Source organism: Falco biarmicus, chromosome 7 (assembly GCF_023638135.1).
Source record: "Falco biarmicus isolate bFalBia1 chromosome 7, bFalBia1.pri, whole genome shotgun sequence".
NCBI classification, from domain to species: Eukaryota; Metazoa; Chordata; class Aves; order Falconiformes; family Falconidae; genus Falco; species Falco biarmicus.
In genome coordinates, this window is record NC_079294.1 from 54,930,272 (window position 1) to 54,949,093 (window position 18,822).

General features: G+C 36.0%; 1 protein-coding gene across 5 annotated transcripts in view; it reads right to left on the reverse strand.

Annotated features, from left to right (window-relative positions):
* Nucleotides 1-18,822, reverse strand: part of CGNL1 (cingulin like 1) — a 63,894-nt gene that overhangs the window by 38,394 nt on the left and 6,678 nt on the right. For 3 of the 5 annotated variants that reach the window (XM_056345677.1, XM_056345675.1, XM_056345679.1), the window contains exons 2-8: nt 7,138-8,743; nt 6,512-6,606; nt 5,476-5,569; nt 4,352-4,453; nt 3,481-3,629; nt 2,830-2,965; nt 627-839 (exon numbers count right to left, since the gene is read on the reverse strand). In XM_056345677.1, the coding sequence (XP_056201652.1) occupies nt 627-839; nt 2,830-2,965; nt 3,481-3,629; nt 4,352-4,453; nt 5,476-5,569; nt 6,512-6,606; nt 7,138-8,724 (2,376 nt within the window). In that variant the 5' untranslated portion in view covers nt 8,725-8,743. Of the gene's footprint in view, nt 1-626; nt 840-2,829; nt 2,966-3,480; nt 3,630-4,351; nt 4,454-5,475; nt 5,570-6,511; nt 6,607-7,137; nt 8,744-9,496; nt 11,820-18,822 lie in introns of those variants that run through there. The other 2 variants (XM_056345676.1, XM_056345678.1) reach the window with 2 other exon arrangements.

Genomic DNA, 18,822 nt, shown 5'->3' on the forward strand with positions numbered 1-18,822 from the left:
GCTGCTTCTAGACACCCAACCCCTGCTACTTCCCTCGTGTTGGCATTCATGTGACCATACAGTAAACAAGATAAGCTCAATAAATGAAAAGGACACACAATGAAACAAACATAAAACCACCCTAGTAGTAAGTGGTTGAAGGGACAAGGCGGGACAATGTAACCAGGGAACAGGACATGACACAAGGAGCTGAAGGTAGGAACAGTGGGCTGCAATGAACTTCAGAGAACTGCTAGAAGCTCCAAAACTATTGCAGCAGCATCACTGGCAAAGCATACTTGGCACTCTTCAGGGCATCCACAAGGTTTCAGTGATTCCATTTAACCCAAAGACAAGCAAATGGTCCTTTGTACTATACTCCCATCTATTCTCTCACAAAGTCTGCTATGAAGGAAATGTAGTAAATAACTGCTCGAAGAAAGGGCCGCAACTTCAGCTGTGACAAACAATCAAAACATTATGTAAGTGTATGAAATAAAACCTATTCTCAGCAGCTAAGTCTCCTAGCCCAAATCTTTACTTATTATTTTGCTAAGAAAACAGCAGTATCTGAAAGCATCTAGTATAGACATATGTGAGAGGTTTGATTTTTCCCTGTAAAGGTTAACTGCAATCACTTTTTTCACCTCTGTTGCTTCCTCCAGGCTCTGTTGCAGATCAAGCACTTCTTTATCGTGTTTCTCTTTAAGTTTATCCATCTCCATGTCATGGCTAGATACTTCTTCTTTTAGTGCTCCTTTTAAAGCTGTAAGCTCCCTCTCTCTCTTTCTCAAAATCTCTTCTTGTTGATCTTTTGCTATTAATACTTCTTGCAGATCCTGCTTCATTTGCATGAGCTCCTAAAGAATAAAATTAAACACAATTGCATGACAAATGGCTCCAATGGATGTTCTGTGCTTCAGGAAGGAAAGCATATAAATTCCCCAAGGCCAACTTTATTTCATATGACCAACATATTTCTTTGTGGCTTTTTTAGTAAGCTAAAAGTTTACTAAACCTTAAGATTATTAGAAGTATAACATAAAGCTGATGTTTTATGCAACAGGTCAACACACCTGATGCTGCAAAAGCATGAAAAAATTTGGATGGGGTATGTTATTGCTGTCCGTAAATAAATTGTACTCTTAGTTTGATTCCTGCTTTAACAACTCCCTCAGTCCTACCTTCTGTGGCAGAGAGGTAGGTAAGAACAAAGAAAAACCTTTTTTTTCCCCACACTGCAAGAGAGGTGAACCCAATGATAATTCTTTGTTGTCTTTTCTGCTGGAAAGAATAAAGTTGCTTCTACAGGTGCTGAAGACAAAACAAGTGCTTCACAACCAAGTCCATATCTTTACACTCTTCCTCCTCCCACCATGTTCACCCTAGAAGTCATTTCCCCTCTCCAGATTGCTGGGAAGGAAGGGGGTAGTCAGTGAATTTGAAGAATAAACACACACGTGCATGTATACAAACACAGAATATAACAATAACAACTATCAAAAATGTACCGCTTCAAGAATTATCTAATTCGGTAATTCTCAAGCTGTGAATAACTGCACTTTCAAAAAAACTGTGAACTTCCCCTGCACTGAAGCAGGATCAGCACATCTAAACGTTCCTGATACACATCATCTATTCTGTTCTTAAAAGCATACCATGAAAGGGATTCTACTACTGTCTGGATAACCATGTTCCACTGCTTAATTATGCATATTGATAGAAAATGTTTTCCAACACTTGCTTTAAATGTCTGCAGCTAAGTCTCTCATTTCTTAGTCTATCCCTACATAACATAGAAAAATTGATCGTCTCCTTTATAGCAACATTCTACAACACGTTCTTCTGACTCTTCCCTCACTCCTCCACTCAGATTAAAGTCCTTCTTCACAGGTAATGTTTTTCAGTACTATCACCACCATTCCAGATATTCCCTTACCTACACACAACTTTCAACTGCAGTGCCTGAGATTTAAGACAGTAATTTAAGAGAGTAATCAAATCTCACCTACACAAAACAAGCTAGTTATTCTACTCGGCATGTCCTGCATACAAACACCTTTAATATTCCTGAGATCTATTGTCTGTGGTTTTGCTCCCTATTTCGCATTTTATCATTTAGCTTCCATTTCTTAAAGCTAGCTTTCTGCACTAGTATTAAAAAAAAAAGTTAATTGTTTTGGTACTACCAAGTATTAAGATAACTCTGAACTCTAATCTTCCTTTTGAACCATTATGCACTGATACTCTTACACACCCTTATCAACAAATTTAATAAGCAGTGTTCCCTATTTCATCATCAGTAAATTACTATAACCAGGGATACAACCTATTCCTCTTTAACCCCAAGGTGACAAGAACCCCCTAACTCTTTTGTTCCTTTTCAGACTCTATCCCTTCTCTTCTCTACCTGGCCCCATCAACAAAGTCAACAATTTAAAGATTGCTTTGGTGAATATTTACCTTTTCTTAGTTGAATCTCACTTGGCCTTGCTAATACATACACCTTCTTTAAACTTCTGTTTCCTGTTGTGAAGCAAAATCCTATCTAACTGTTAAAACTGACTGAGATGATTATCTGGTAATAGTGGATAACTTGGCTGTTCCTCAACCAATATGTTATTTGTTCTCCCATTCTATGAGATAATGGTACTTATATTTTGTATTCCTTTTAGTATTAATGTAGTTGTTACAACATGCTTGCTTAGGTCATCTAATAATGGTATATTGTTTCGGACTGATTGAATCGGAAAAGCTAAGGCATGAATTTCTTCTACCTGTATCTTAGTTCCCACTTTTTATGCAGTTCTTCTGATTTTTTCATTCTCCTTCTGGTACTTTATAACTAACCTCAATCAGAACCTCTTTCTCCCCTTCATCGGTATGTTTTGCATTATCCAGTTCATCATGCATCTCAGAGAGCTGGTCCTGAAGATCTCTGATCTCAGTCTGGTGTTGTTCCTGCTCCATCTTCACTTGAAAAAGCCTCATCAGGAAAAATAAGACAGGATTTCTTAATTTTTAGAAATAGTAATTTGTTCTTTCAAGTACTAAAAAGATACAAGCATCTATTCCCATGTTCCCCACAAGGGAATGGGATATAATGAGGCAGAAAAATGAAACATCAGAGGGGTAAAAATGAGAACTCTTCGGTAGATATTTAAGTGGAAAGTTGTACTTTTAAACTACATAGTAATTTTAAAGCTGCATTTAAACTAAAGCATTCAAGTGCTTCCATATTTTAAAGACCTGAACTATATATTATGACCATGAATCATTACAGCAATTCACACTAAGAGGAAGACTATAAATTCAGCAGTCTTTCTCTTCCTCCCAGATACTCCAAAAACATGGCACTCTCAAACGGCAGAAACATTTCCTACAATAACAAACGTCACTCTGATTCCTTTATCATATTCTGAAGACACAGGTACTTTTAATCTAAAAGGTTTAAGAAAAGACATAAATTCCAATAAGTAACTTTTTTTAGAATTAACTCACTCCTCTAGGTTTTGCCTGAGTTCCTTCTCACTTTCTTCCAGCTGCTTTTTTAAGGCTTCTTTTTCACATATACTTTCATCAAGTTGCAACTGAAGATCTTTCAGGCTTGCTCGTGTAGCATCTCTCTCTTCTTTGGAATTTTGCTGATTCTGAATTTTGTACACCAAAAGTTAAGCAAGATAATAAACTAAGTATAAATCAATCAAAGGCTCTTTTTTATTATATGAAAGAAGCCATTCCAAGACTTTGATATTTTTCACTTGTAGAAGTGCTTATTAATCTAAGAATACTAAAAGCTGGGAATGCTTACTAAAACACACAAAGCACTGCTTTTTTATTTTTATTAGAAATGGGAGAAGTGAAGTCTCCTCAGTACTATCTAATCAGTTTCAAGTATATGGATTCTTATCACAGATTCAAAATGTAAACCAAAAGAACCCAAACTGTTCTTCTCATGTCTTCAGAGCATAGTTGTACTTAATTTCTTTGAATTCAGCACTGTAAAAATAATGCTGTAAGTAACAAACAGCAGCTACACGAGTAATACAGTTTGTCTTTGATTCCAATCTGTCTCATCACAGTCAACAGATTAACATTTAACTTTGCAGATAGCCAAGAAATTTTATGTGCATGTGCTTAATATTTTTCTTTACTGCTCCAAAGCCATTCTCAAATACAAAGAAGAAAGATTCCTTAAAAAGGTTAACTATGCTATGAGCAGCTGCGCTTAAAATAAAGTCTTCTGTGAAAGAACAGGTATATCTAGATTAAAAGGAATATGAAGCAAAAAAGATTCAGCTGGTTAATCAGTTATCACGTACAAAAATATATTTGAAATAGTCAAAAGCTTTATAATAACGAAGTGCCATACCCTAATTTCTAGATCCAGTTTTTTCTGTAATTCTTCCACCTTCCTTTCAAGTTCTGCTTTTTGTTCTACCAATGCTTTTACTTCAGCCGAAGAATCTGAAACCTACAATTAAATAGAGATGTTAATTCCCACAAAGTCAAAATGGTCTTTGTAATTGTTTTTTAAAATCTAAAGTAAAGCTACAAGCAAGGTTAATAAAGTGTAGCATCAACTGTCTGAGCTCACCAGGGACTTTTCATATGGGTCAAGCCAAGCTAATATTTTCAAAGGAACCATGATTTGATTTTCATAAAACTTCTTGATAATTGCTCAAGGCACATTGCCAATAATACAAAAAATACACAAACCTAAAGCAAAATTCAAATTAGACAAACATATGAATTAAATCACGAGTACTTCGGGCCAGATTTGACTGGGGTATCACCAATTACACAAAATGGACATCAAAGGGATTCATGCTTATATGTCAAGACAGATTTTCAAACACTGCTTTTCAGTAATTTTTTAAGATGTGCTTTATATTTTCATTTTGACTCATTATAGCCCAGGATAATGTATTCATCAAAAATAAGCATTTAATCCTTCTTAGACCATCATTGCAACAACTGGACATTTCTTCATTTTGTTTTAGAACCTCCACATAGCAGGAAACAAAAACTTTTCAGTAGGCAGACTGTTAAATGCTATTACTGTAATATGGCTTTTAAACAACACTCTAGTTTAGTGCTTTCCTAAATCACACATTAAAATACTCTCCCCACTTCAATTATCTGTTTACATCACTATAGTGAGAAGATGCTCCACCATTTTTTACAAATACGTATGTTAGCTTCAATCCAACATCCTTTTAATGTTCATGTTAAGTTTGCATCTCTCTCCTTCTAAAACATAGGAGCAAAATGTAGAAGCTCTCATGGCAGACTGCTTTACATTAATTTTTAATTATCAACAATTAGATTTCCCATAAGTCACCTCATTGCATGACTAAAATTAAGCTATACTACTGAGGGACTACAAGAACAGTCTAACTGAAGTCAGTGAGGGGATTCCAATTTTTAAAGCCCTGTTTGAACGCAGCATTACTACAAAACAAGCCAAAACAACTTAAAAAAAAAAATCTTTACCTGAGTCTTCCCAGCAGCTCTCGACTTTAAGGTCTGAATTTTCTCAAAAACCAAGTTGACCTTCCTCTTTGTTGCATCGTCATTATCAGCACTTCTAAGACACAGACAGTACAAGTAAGCTATGATATATATGATCAAAGGTACTATTTTGTTAACATTAAAACAAATTCAGAGTGTCCAAACTATTGAAAATCACCACCATAGGAAAAAAAACCCCCAACACTCTAATGTGAACTAGTCAGAAATTACCTTAAACACTTCAAAGAAACCCTTTAAATGGAGGCTGCTAAAAATTTATATTCTATATTCTGAATGTTTAGAAAATAATTTAAAAAGTCACTGAACTCTTTAATTGCAACTCTCTTCTACAAGTCCATAGCTGTGGAAAGACAGGTATTCAACATGTATATTATTCAAACATACTGAAATTATAAGTAATTAGTACTAGGTTTTTCAAGTCCTGACTACTGCACCATAAAATAACACTTTAACAGTTCACAGACCCTGCTACATCAGGAATGCAAAGAAATTTAAATGCATCATGTATATTTTAATTCATTTCTCCTTCCCACATTTTTCAATAAGTTATCATCAGAAAATACCAAGGAAAAGAGTTACAGGTGGACAAAGGATTAAATGCACAGCAACAAGAGAGCTTTTGTCAAACCTTACAAGAAAACACTTTGTTGTTGTTGTTTAAAAAGTCCACAAGCTTAAGCTCCCATGAGGTATGATCTGAATTCTTCATGAACCTTCATATCACATGAAGTTTTACTCCAGAAGTATTTATAAGACAAAACCTATTCCGATTCACAAACTTAAACAAATCCTGTACAATACCTTCTGTAAGTCCTGATTGCCTGGGTATCTTGAGATTCTATAATGCCTTAAAGGACATAGCTGAGATGCAGAATTATGAAACAGGCATTTCATTTAATTATAGCTTTGATTTTAGAATTTTACATTTTGAAGGTAATAGAACATAAATATTGTGAAAATACAGTCTCCTCTCCAAAAGTTAATTATGTTTACTAACCCTTCCTTAAGGTAATTGTAAAGTATCTGTTTAGCAGTCTCTTCGTTAGTTTGCTGTGCAAGATCTTGTTGGCCTTTTAAGAGATCAGGAGTTGCCTAAAAAGACAAGATAAAATGTCAAAAGTTATAATCCTCCAAGGGTTGTAAATACAACCTGTACAATTGAAATTCTCCACTCTATTCTATACATAAACAAAAATGTTTATGTACTGTGGACCTAAAGTTCACAAAGATCTACAGGAGTTTCAGTTTGCTGCAAAAAAAAGCATACTCTACACCAAAAGAAAACAATTTTGCATGGAGTTACATATATTTCAGCATTCTACTTTTGTGCATTTATGCTTAAGAATCATCATAACATCATTTACAATAACCTTCTTTGGCCCCACCATCTTTCTTGACCCACAGAAGAATAAGCTGTTTCAGAAACCATATTTTCTATACCTGCAACTATGGGAATAACTTTTTATATTTACATTTCTCCAGAACAATTCTGATATTCCATTTGCAAGTGTTGCGTGATAGGAATTTGTTCTAATGAAAAGCATAAAAATATGCATTCAACAGTATGACCATTTTAGTATGCTAGAGTGCAAAACACAACTTAAAGAATAAATTAAAAATTACCTGTATATTAGGGACAGATGAAAATGTTTTTACAGAAATCTTTTTCGTTCCTGAATCAGATGGAACTGTGATTCGGTTTGGCAACAACAAAGTAGAAGTTACTGTTCTAATTTCCTCTCTCTTATTCTCTCCTGGGAGTGTAGACGACCTAAACATCAAGCTGTCTGTATCAGCTCCATTTTGTTTATGGTATTGCAAAGAATTGAAATTGCTGTTCTGAGTGTCTTTATCAGGCATTTGCAGTTTTCCAATACTACGAGCAGAAATCTTCATCTCTCTGGAAGGTGGTTTTTGATCTCTGGATAACTGCTTGTGAAGGCAAACTTTAGATGGTCTCAGCAAGTGCTCGGCTGACTTACCCAAGCTTTTACTGCATTCACCTAAATAATCTGAATCTACATCAAGCCCTAATGATAAGGCACTATCAACGCTTCTTGATCTTTTACGATCATCTGGATTAATTCTATTCCTTTTTCCTGACCTACCTCTTCTGTGAGGATCAACTTTCTTGTCAAACTTTTCAATTAGCTGATCTACTCCTGGAAGTGAACCAGTGTCAATATCACGACCAGTTCCAGGCAAAAATGGGATATATCTCCTGTTTTCATGCCGATTAACATTGTCTGCATAGATGGCATACTCTTGGTCATCAAGTAAAAATTTGTATAAGGAATTTGCGGAAGTGGGAGTAGCTGATGAGGACGATGATCTTCTTGAGTAATCCAATACTGGCCCAGCTGAATCTTGTCTGCGGAAGGGAAGAACATCTGGTCTAGATTTTCTTGTCTCCGGATATACAGTGGGACTAACACAAGGGGATCCTCCTGCAGATGAAAATGATTCTGAAACACACACTTCACTGGGGCCGATTGTGCCACTGGGACAATCCAACAGCTGCTTATTTTGATCTTCTGCTTCCACTAACCTGTTTAACTGTATCTTTTTTGAATTCACTTTGGTTGGCTCTGCAAGATACGTATTTGTTTTCTGCAGGGACACTACTTTAGATGAGGAAATCCAAGGTTTTGCTTCCGTTTTTTCATCCGCAAAAGATTTAGACTCACTGCACACAGAAGACTGGTAATTATCCAAATTCAAGTTATTTTTTTCAGGATCATAAGGCTGTAAAAGTTCAGGATGTCTTTGAAAGTTCAACAAATTGGAGGATTTCATTGTTCCATCTTTAAAATCTGATATTCCATTTTCCTTTTCATCCATATTGGTTATCTTTAGGCTTTTAAGCACACAGGGCTGCATGTGCTGCGTTCCAGGAAATTTTGTGTGTTCACTGCTTTTGTCCTCCAACTTAAAAGCAGTATTGGAGTCTGCGGCTGGCTTGCTTACAGTTTGAGAAATTACTTGCTGTTCTTTTCCAGAAGGAGGAGGATTTTCTGACAAACATCCTTCTGTATTGTTTAGTACGATGTAAGGATGTCCATCAATTCCTTGGACTCTAATACTGACACCATAAGACCCTGTCCTAGAGTTTTGTGCATTTCTAGATTTATGAGTCTCCTCACTCGTGAGTTCAAGAGTGACTTCATAGTCCTGCTGCATGTGCTTAAAACCAGAAAAATACGGCTCCATGATTATCAGAGGATTAGAGCTGAATAGAAGAAAAATCACAAAAATGTCACTGTTTTAAATACTCTACATTATTTCATTAATTACCATTCAGTGTGACTATGAAGACTAAGAGTAATACACAAACAAATCAATATACAAGAAATACAAAGTCCAAAGCAAATGCATAGTGATACAAAGACAAATGTCTGACTGCCTGATTCTGTATCAATTTAATGTTATTTTATGACTGTAAATGTTAAGAAATAACAACGGACAAGATTACCTACACAGAGTTGATGCTAGTTGCTTTTGAATCAAATGACTTCAAATAAGCAAATCTAGTACAGCTTTTTGAACCCAAACAGCTTTTGCTTTGGGTGTCTCCACTATATTTACTGGACGACTGTACCTTTCACAAATCAATGTTCATTCTATAGCCAGCAGTTAGTATCAGCCATATTAACATTTAAACATAAGCCCAGAAGAGCGAAACACAACCAGGCAGTTTTAGGTTATGAGTTTTGGGTCACTAAAGCACTGCAAAGAAGGTTGATATCCTCATGCCTTTGAGATGCGCTTTTATGTACCTGGTTTTCAATATTTGTTTCTAAAGACATCTGATAATAATTTTTTTCATTTATTATCTTGTTGTCATCCATAAGAATAAACTTTCCTACAGATAAATTTGACAATCCCCCAATTGTAGGCTTGTTCCAGAAAACTCCATTTGCTATTTTAAAACAGATATTTTGCTGAACAACAGAAATGGAATAATATGGCTAGTATATATTACCTTTTTCAGAAGCAATAGGTATGGTAACTCCAGCCTGTATGTCCCAAAACTGTTTTCAGTTCTAGAAAACAATAAAATAAACCCCACCTGCACTTCTAATGTTAAATGCCATTCTTTCTTTCTCTAAAAGCTGGTTTTGTGGGTGTTTTACTTTACTGTCCGTTGCATATTATGAGCCAACTGTCTAGTGGCAGAGGCAATGCAGTGACAGTAGGAGCTGTGTCTACAAAAGAATGAAACACAGGGCTGTCAGACTGATGCAAAACCTGGAGGGAATAAACTTTTGAACTGAGCTGGAGAGTTGAGTAATCACTGAAGCCTGACAAAACCAAGATCACTAATCAATGGTGAATAATCATCAAGAGGAAACAAACAACAGGATGTCTCATGGAAAAACAAACCTCCACAACCAGTTTCACCCTCCTGCGTATCTCAGCATGAACCATATCCCTCAGGTAATTCTAATCAACAGCAGAATTATGATTTTTTTCCCTGACAGTGAATTAAAAAGTTTGGCTTGATATTCATATTATGCTAGTTTCCATGCAAGTACTCCTTCTAGCAGGAAAGATCCCCTCAAAAACTTCTTCCTCTCCCTAAAAACCAACAGCTCCTCCTCAACAGGAGGTTTACTTCATCCAAAAAAAGCAGCAAGTTTCTCTAAATGCAATGCTACATGTATCAATAAATAATTTTAATGAAGAAAAAAAGCAGTCTCACAGTCAAAGACTTCCTTAGATATTAAAAGATTTGGTGAACTAGTTAAATACATCAAAATGAATTCAGGGGTTAAATTAACTTGGTAAAGGGAAGTAAAGAGACACTACAGATTTGATCTCCATTTAAGACCTCCTGGAGCAGGAACAGAAACAGAACAAGGGAAAAACCAAGATAAGCCAAAGAAAGCTAATCGAAGTGGAAAAATGAAGCAGCAAGAACAGTGAAAGGGAACAGCAAGGACCAATCACTTAAATTATCTTGGGCCTCCATTCTGTGTATTTCTCCATACTACTTTACTTTCTTTGCTGAATACTCATAACATCTCACATTAATTACAATGTTTCAATATATAAGCTGAGACAAAAATGACAAAGTAAAAATAGCAGAAGCTGATTCTAAACACCCAGAGCCAATGAAGAGATCTCCTTTGACTTAGTGGGCACTGAAATCAGCTTCTGAGCTGCACTGATGGTGGATGACACAACAAAGGAGGAAAAAAGATAGCACTGTACAGAGTTGTAACACAAACTATACACTGTATATCTAATGAATGGCTGCTGGAGGTAGGAAAGAAACCAGGCCCTCCACTCCATTCTTTAAACTGTTGAGTGGGTGCAACTGCATTTATTAATGTCTCAAAATGCTCAAGGCAACAAAATGGAACTGTTTTTTAAAGTTCAAAAGTTGTTTTCAAATAAAAGCAAGCATTTTGAAGTTTTTGTGCTTTCCATTTTTGTATTACCGTTACATTATACGATGTTGATCAGAAGTTACTATTACAGGTATGTAATGAGATAAAAATTTAAATTACTTCAACTTTTTGCAAAATAAAATTTATGCAATAAAGTTTCTCAGACTTCTAAACCAAATCTGCATGATTGTCTAGGGAAAGTGTTAGCAAGACACAATTTTGTAACTGAAAATTACTAACAAAGAGACATCAAACAGCCCATGAAAAAAAGCAACAAAATTCTGTATCTTCTAAAGAGCAAGAAAGTGTTTGAAGTGTCTCAATTAATGTTTTCAGAAAATACAAATTATTCAGAACTCTATAAAAAGAATTCTAGTTTGCAGAATACAGTGTGCTGATACTACTCTAAGTAAATTAAAATCACTCAAGGCGTATTTGCATGTGAACGTGTAAGTGAAAAAAATCATGATCTCTACACAGTTGGTAGCATACATCTGCAGTAGATGAATACATAAATGTCTTTTAAAAGGCTCTCCACTTGCAACTCTAGCAAGATTAGAAATGCCACCAACAAATTTAGAAAAATTACTTATGAAAGGTTACACTACACTTTAAAGCTGTATGTACTAGCAGACGTATAAAAACAGTAAAGTTCCTCTGAATTTGCCAATAGCGGTAACAATTAACAACCATAAGAAAAAGGCATTAATAAAAATAAAACAAAATTTTTTTAAAAAAAATCTTTAAAAAAAAGGACTTAAATTAATCTGCATGGAGAACAGATAAACAATAAATTACAATATGCCTAATTCCAGGCAACTGCAAAAGCTGAACTTTCAAACATGTTGCAAAGTTGCTAAAAATATTAGAGAAGGGGTTGGGGTGGAGGGGTGTCAAAACCAACCACGAAACACCAAAACCCCCAGTGTACAGTGGAAATAGAATTTAGGTTAATAATCTATCTTATATTAACCATTAATATATTTAATTTGATTTGTCTCTAAAACTATAAAGAAGTGTATTTGTCTTCTTCATGTGCATTACACTAATAAAACTTAATTTTACTATACAAAACAATAAAATCTTGTAGAAATCAAAGTGCTAAACCAACATTTTTTTAAATAAAGCATTTTATCTTTCTGGAACTGTGAAAAAAATTATATATATAAATCCCTGCTACATCTACAAGATAATAAGACAGCTGGCCCTACCATTCAAAGAGTTGAAGGCTTTATTTAGGGTTTTTATTTTATAGGATGTCAAGCAGCAGTGGATAATATACCCCATGAACTACATAATATCAAAAAGTTATTTTACAGTATACCAAAAAAATGGTTTTGCAATATTGTAAACATTTTTTACCTAAAAAACACATTACTGGTTTTCCTTACACACAGTCTTTCTGATGAAAACCTAAAGCCTCTAATAACATTAATTGTTTAATTAGTTATGGTCATATTTCTACACAAACATTGTACAGTTGGCATCTCAGGCTTTGGCAGGCTTACAGCAAAAGATTAAGATAAGAGGACTGAAGCTGTTCCCCTCCCATCTGTCTGCCCCACTCCTCTCATGGATGTCACCATGTCAAAAATGAGAACATCTGAAAACTCCAATGGCTGAGTATACACCTCAGCCACAAAAATTTGCAGACTGGCATACTGCTCAGGTAAATGCAATCAGCCTTGTGTTCCATACTATTAACAACTGAAATTCTGACATCTGATATGGTGGAGGAGCTGACAGCTAGGGACACTGACAGCTACAACTGTCCAGTTTTAATCTTCTTTAAGTCTGCTGAAGCCCTCAAATGTTATGACAGAACAGTTTGTTTACTCTTAAGCTTATGAAAAGAGGTTAGATATTTTAACAGTAGTTAGGAAGACAATTTCCCTGTTTGTGGGGCTGGCTTGTTGTTTCCTTGTAGTTAGTTACAAGCTCTTTTTTTAAATAGGGGGAGAGAGAAATTCCAGTTTTCATGCCAAACTAATACTTTTAATTTTACATTTATGTAGTCTTGCTAGTACTTTTATTTGCTGTCTCAGAGGAGTTTAAAAATACACTTTTCAGAAAACAGAAGCAATGATTCTGCATAAATTCTTAATGAGGTAGAAGACTCATCCCATTATTTTATATAATCAGTTATCTCCTATTTGTGAGGCAAATACTATCACAACAGCATATACAAATTGATCAGGACATAAGAAATGACTACTTCAATAAATTGTTTTCTCTGGAAAGCATTCTACTTGCTAAAACCACAGATGACATAGTCAAGGACATATAATCATCAACATCTTTCAGAGATTAAAAGTTCAGCAGCAGTTCAGAACAATGAAAGTATATTGACATATTCTGATTGGTAAAGTCACTGCTGTTCATACCAAGCTAAATTTTAATGGGCAGCAAATTTTCACCTGAAAACTTGCAAACAGTCCAGAAAAGAAATAGCCTGATTTTCTACAGTGACACCATAAATTTAAACAGCTGCATTTGCTGGTCAACCAGTTAAGTAAATCCAGTCATGTAGAGCAAGTCCAAAAGAACACAGAATTAAAGACCCGAGAAACACAATCAGGCATAAACAAAGCAAATTAATTTCACTAGGTAACACATTAAGTTTTACAGATAGCACTGGAGGGTATTCACTGTATACTCCGGAGAAGTTATTTTATTAGAAATTTCAGCAAAACAGTAACTTTCAGTCACGTATCTCCTTGAAAACTGTCAAGAGCTGAAAGAAACTGACTTAATGACTTCACCATGGACTCAGCCTGAGCCTACAGGCCTAAGCCTTTGTATCTACATAGGCCCTTCCTCATACTGAAACCCCATGAAAACCGTGTGTGGTTACATCCAGTTTCATCAGGCTACAGGGTCAAGCTCTTCAAAAAGTTCCAATATGTTGGTGTGCAAGACAATTACTTCACTTCAATGTTGTATGTTACTGACTTAGAAAATTTCAGCAATAACACTATCCCCAAAAACAGAAGTCCCAGCACACCCTTATCTCAGCTCATACAATCCTCCCTTCTCCTTTTGTGAGCCAGCAACCATGCAGCCACCACTCAGCTTTACTGATCCAAGGGGAGACAAAAAAAAAAAAAAAAAAAAAAAAAAAGCACCATTTTCTATCAGATCAGCAAGTAAGGCACCAGGGAATGATGGGATCACCTATTTTGGCAGCAACGTGGCCTTGGACTGCTCAAAGCAATCACAAAATTCCAAACTGAATTTGTGTTTTAACTACATTTTCAGGGACAGAAAACTTTAAAAACTTCTGTGAATAAACAAAACTGGCACGCAAAGCAGTTCAGGCCTTTCAGTTTGGGGATTTCTTTTTAAAATAAGCTTTCATAAAGGTGTTTAAATACTCATTTTAAATAGTGGCCTCCAGTGGGTATGAAAGTCCCATGTTTTATCATTACTCAGAAGTGGTTTCATTTTTCTGAACAACTTATTTTTGCCAAAAATCGAAACTATGACATTTTTGTTTATAAAGAGAACTTGTCAGCAGAGGTTCCCATGTCTGAAAATCCAATACTCTGCATGTTCTTCTGTAGCAGTTTGTTCTTTGGTGGTGATATGATACTTTACAAAGAACCACAAGAGAGGAATACTTAAGGTTTAACAGGTCAAAAGCATGTTTTTTTTTTAAAATGCCTCCAAAACATTTCCTTTCACAGCTATTTTAAAGCTAGGTATCATGAGCTATGTGAGACCAGCCTACCAAAAAAAAGAAAACCCCTGTAATTTGGAACCCCAGTTTCTCTCCCTGCCAACACGAGCAGAAAAGCGTGCTTTTGAGAAACATACTCCTGTGCCAGACATGGCTGTTCCCTTCAACAGCTCTGCAGCCTTCCTAACATTACAGCTTCACAAAGGCATGGAATTGTGTCCACTCATCCATTTCAGTTCTCTAGCCAAATGTACAGGACAGATCTATAAAAAAAAAAAAAAAAAAAAAAAAAAAAAGGGGTGGGGGTGGCAAGCCTTCCCAATCCTGTTAAATGCCATGCTCTGTATATGAAGCTTGCCCTTTATCCTGCCCATACATCCTCCTTCAAAGCATGCCTGTAATACATCTGCCATAAAGTACCTCACACTTTCTGCATCCAGCATGTGAGCCAGCTAGCTGCGCCAGACAGGCAGGGCTCATGTGGTATATAATACAGGCAGAGATGTTGTCTGGCATGCAGCGAGGGGACACTGTCCCACCAGTGGATATGTTTCCTGGCCTCCTTGAAGAGCCACAGATCCTTTACTGCTATTGCCTCACATTACATGTATGCTTCTTTTGCATACAACTAGTGAAGGAATATGGAAAAATAAAACAGATCTGACATTTCCACTTTTCCTATGGCACTAAGACCACTTCCTGGCTCCCTTGATGATATAAAAACAGGAACTCCCTTGTATCCAATATCATAATCCTGGAACTCCTAAGACTGAATCAGCTGAAGATTTTTCATTAAAGGAAGATTAGGGCATACCACACTGTCTTCTCTTTGGAGGAGTGAACTTTCAGAATTCTGAAAATGTAAAGCTATTAAAAGCTAAATTATCGAATTACATTTGGTTCCATGGATTTCCAAATTTTCTTACCAAAAACAAAAAGGCACTGCCTATATTATTTAATCAGTGCCTTTTTTGAAAAGAGGGATGTAACAGATTATGGATGTTTACTCCAGATTTTTACACATGCACAGCAAAATTCCAGGAAGGAACTATAAAATTTTTCCTCCAGCTTTACATAATATTGACCTTGCTCTCCAAGCTAAATAATGGATTCTCTATGCAGCTGACTATTCAGAAAATACCAGCAATATCACATGAAGACAAAGTGGGTATTAGGTCAATAACAAATGACAGTGCTATGGAAAAAAGACAGGAAATAACTTTAGGAGAGAAGAGGAAGGAAAAGAAAAGGAAGCAGACAGGATAATTCATGGAAAGAACAAAACTGTGAAGTTTTCACACTTGGTGGAACACAATCTCACAAACATGAGGGGAAACTTTATCACTGCCAATCCTACCTACAATCCGAGGCTTCTGCAAAAGGAAAAATGGGCCTGGGTCGCTGTCCCTTTTAGTCTATATGGAAGATAGCTCTGGGATAGTTGAGTTTACTTGATCTACTGCTTACAGGAGAACAGAAGGGAGAAAAGTGAAATTTTAAAGTTCCAGATAATGGAACTGTAAAAGAGGAACAGTGAAAATCACTTAAGAGCAAATTGACAACATCCAACAGCAGAAAGATCTGAAACAAGTCCGCTATCCTTCCAGTAGATTCCCTACCTCCATTTAAGACTTTTTGCCCTACTTCCAGCATGGTTTTTGTCTATATAAAATTATATTTGTATCATACCTGTCAGTCACTCCTTACAATTACTAGAAAGAAAATTATGATAGTTATAGAACACAGTAAAACTTCCACAGCAGTTTCTTCTTGTCCCTGTACTGTCTAAACTGCCACTCCCTGCCTAGCCCTCAAAACACAAAACTTTCAACAGGCCTACACAGATTTTCTAAATGTATCATGTCCTAACTATATGCAGGTATATGCAGGGTCTCTGCAAGCAGTAGTGGGGAAAAGAAATTACTCTGAGAGATTTATTTTATTATTGGTCAGCTTTTCTGATGTCATCAAAGACCTACCTAAAATGTCTATAAAAGAAGAACTGGAAAACAGACCACTGAATTTTAAAATACTCATTCCCTTTAAAAGCAGTCTGAAAGCTTCATGTCCCACCTCTTCTTCGTACTTGTTGGAATGAAAGCGACTGTGAAAAATTCTGTGCTTGAAAAAACCCATGAGTTGCTGGGAACCTAAGCTATATAGCATGATTATTCAGAACGCCATATACCAGTGCCACACCACAAAGACTTATGCTTGGTATCACACAAACAAAAGACCAAATCAAAGTATCTCTTCAGCCTCCAAGATAGGGCTGTCCTACTATTATAACAGAATTAATCTTACATATTTCATAAAAAAGTAAGCTAGCAATTTATGTTCTTCCAAAACCATTACATATAATGAACTGCACAAGCTATTTCTAAACCTAGTACTAGATCCCTTCCACTACCTTAGATACAGTCCCTGCATGCACCTATATTACTTACTGGTGCAGTGCTAAGAGAGAAGGACAAAGGTTTGACCTGCTGCATTCCACTATGGTCCCAGCACGGCATACCACACATTGCATTGTTACCTGCAATAAAATTCATACCTATTGCCAATCCAAGGTGTGCATGGTGCCCATATAGAGAAGTAAATGCTGGAGGACCCCACACCCACATGGCAAGTGGGTCACTTAAGCCTCCTGTTGAAAGCAGTAATTCCAGCCTCCACATGAGCAAGCCATGTAGGTCTGCACCTTCCATAAATGCAACATGCTTTTGTTTGGGTTTTTTCCTTTGACAAAGCTGTGATTAAATATGATAGTCATATGGCTTTGGGTGCATAATGGAAAAGGAAGTCCAGCCAGGAACCCATAAAGAAGTCTGGGGGCAGAAGGAAGCACACCATCACTGTAATACATTTTTGTAGTGAGTACTTCAATGTTTCTGAATCAATTACTTTCATTTCTATTCTGCGAAAAATATCGTTCTCTGTTCAGATTTTAGATGGCAGCGTAGGGATGGCATGCTAGAATTTCCTGTAGATGAAAATTCCAAATACCACTTTTCTTCCATAGCTGTTAGTGGAAACAAACAGCCATGCTTAGGTTCGCATGGACTACACACATGATTTTATTAATTTCTCCTGCAACGCAGTATAGCGAAGTGGATGAGTCTTGAATTTGCTGCTTTAGAGATGAGGATTTCAGTTTCAGTTCTGTCCACCAAATATTAAACTACCTTATTAAGATGCTCAGCTGATAAAACAATATTAATAGCCACCCTTTCAACAACAGGAAGAGAACTGCATTTAATAAAGGCTGTCGGTAGAAAGAACTAACAACAGCAGTTAGAGAAAAAAAATACCATTTGCTTGCTTACAGCTTGGTTCATACTCCCTCTGACTGAAAAATGTTGTGTGTGAGGATGTCTCAGTGTCTTAAATGTAATACGTCTTGTTCATCCTATGAAAGTATGTGACAGATCAGCCAAATGCTTGAGTTGTGTGACAACTAGCAGGTTTTGTTGCTTTATTTTTGGAGTTTTTTTCAAAAGGAAAATCTGCTTCAATAGCTGTAAGGCAACAACAAGACATTCTGGCAGATACTCAGGTCTCATAAATTGTCAAAGTTTGATTGAAGACAAGGACATATATTTAATTTTCTTAACCTGCTGTGTATCAATTAACATAGTCATAATTTCACAAGATTTATCCCCAGAGGAAACATGGCATGACCTACTAATCTTGCTTACTGAGTGGAAACTGAAGTTTTTTTAATGATAAAAATATTAAGAAAACCCCAAACTTCTCCAATATTCTAAATGATTGACACTACAATATGTTTTACATTGTTATTAAAAAGCCTCTTTTTCTTTATTGAAGTAATTATTTTCCAGATTCTCCCAAATCATAAACAAAAGGGAAACAGAGACAAAAAACATATTGAAAGTATACTAAAAAGGAAATCAACCTGTATCTGAAATACAGTTCCAACAGACTAATTCACATCACCTGTCTTGACTAGTCCCAGGTCCTGTATACTGCGATACTAGTTAAGTCACTGGAGGAAGATGGGTTACATTTGTTTATTACTAGTTACTTTGGTACAAGCTTTATGCAGGCACAAATACCTGAAGAAGTGTACTTGTACTACTATACTGTTTCACTCCCACACAGGCTTATGTACACTTGTACAAGCTCTTTTTTGCCACTAACACAGAATCCAATCTGCTGAGGTTATCTACTTGCACTTTAAGTATCCTGACACCACTGCAGTACAATTCACATTTA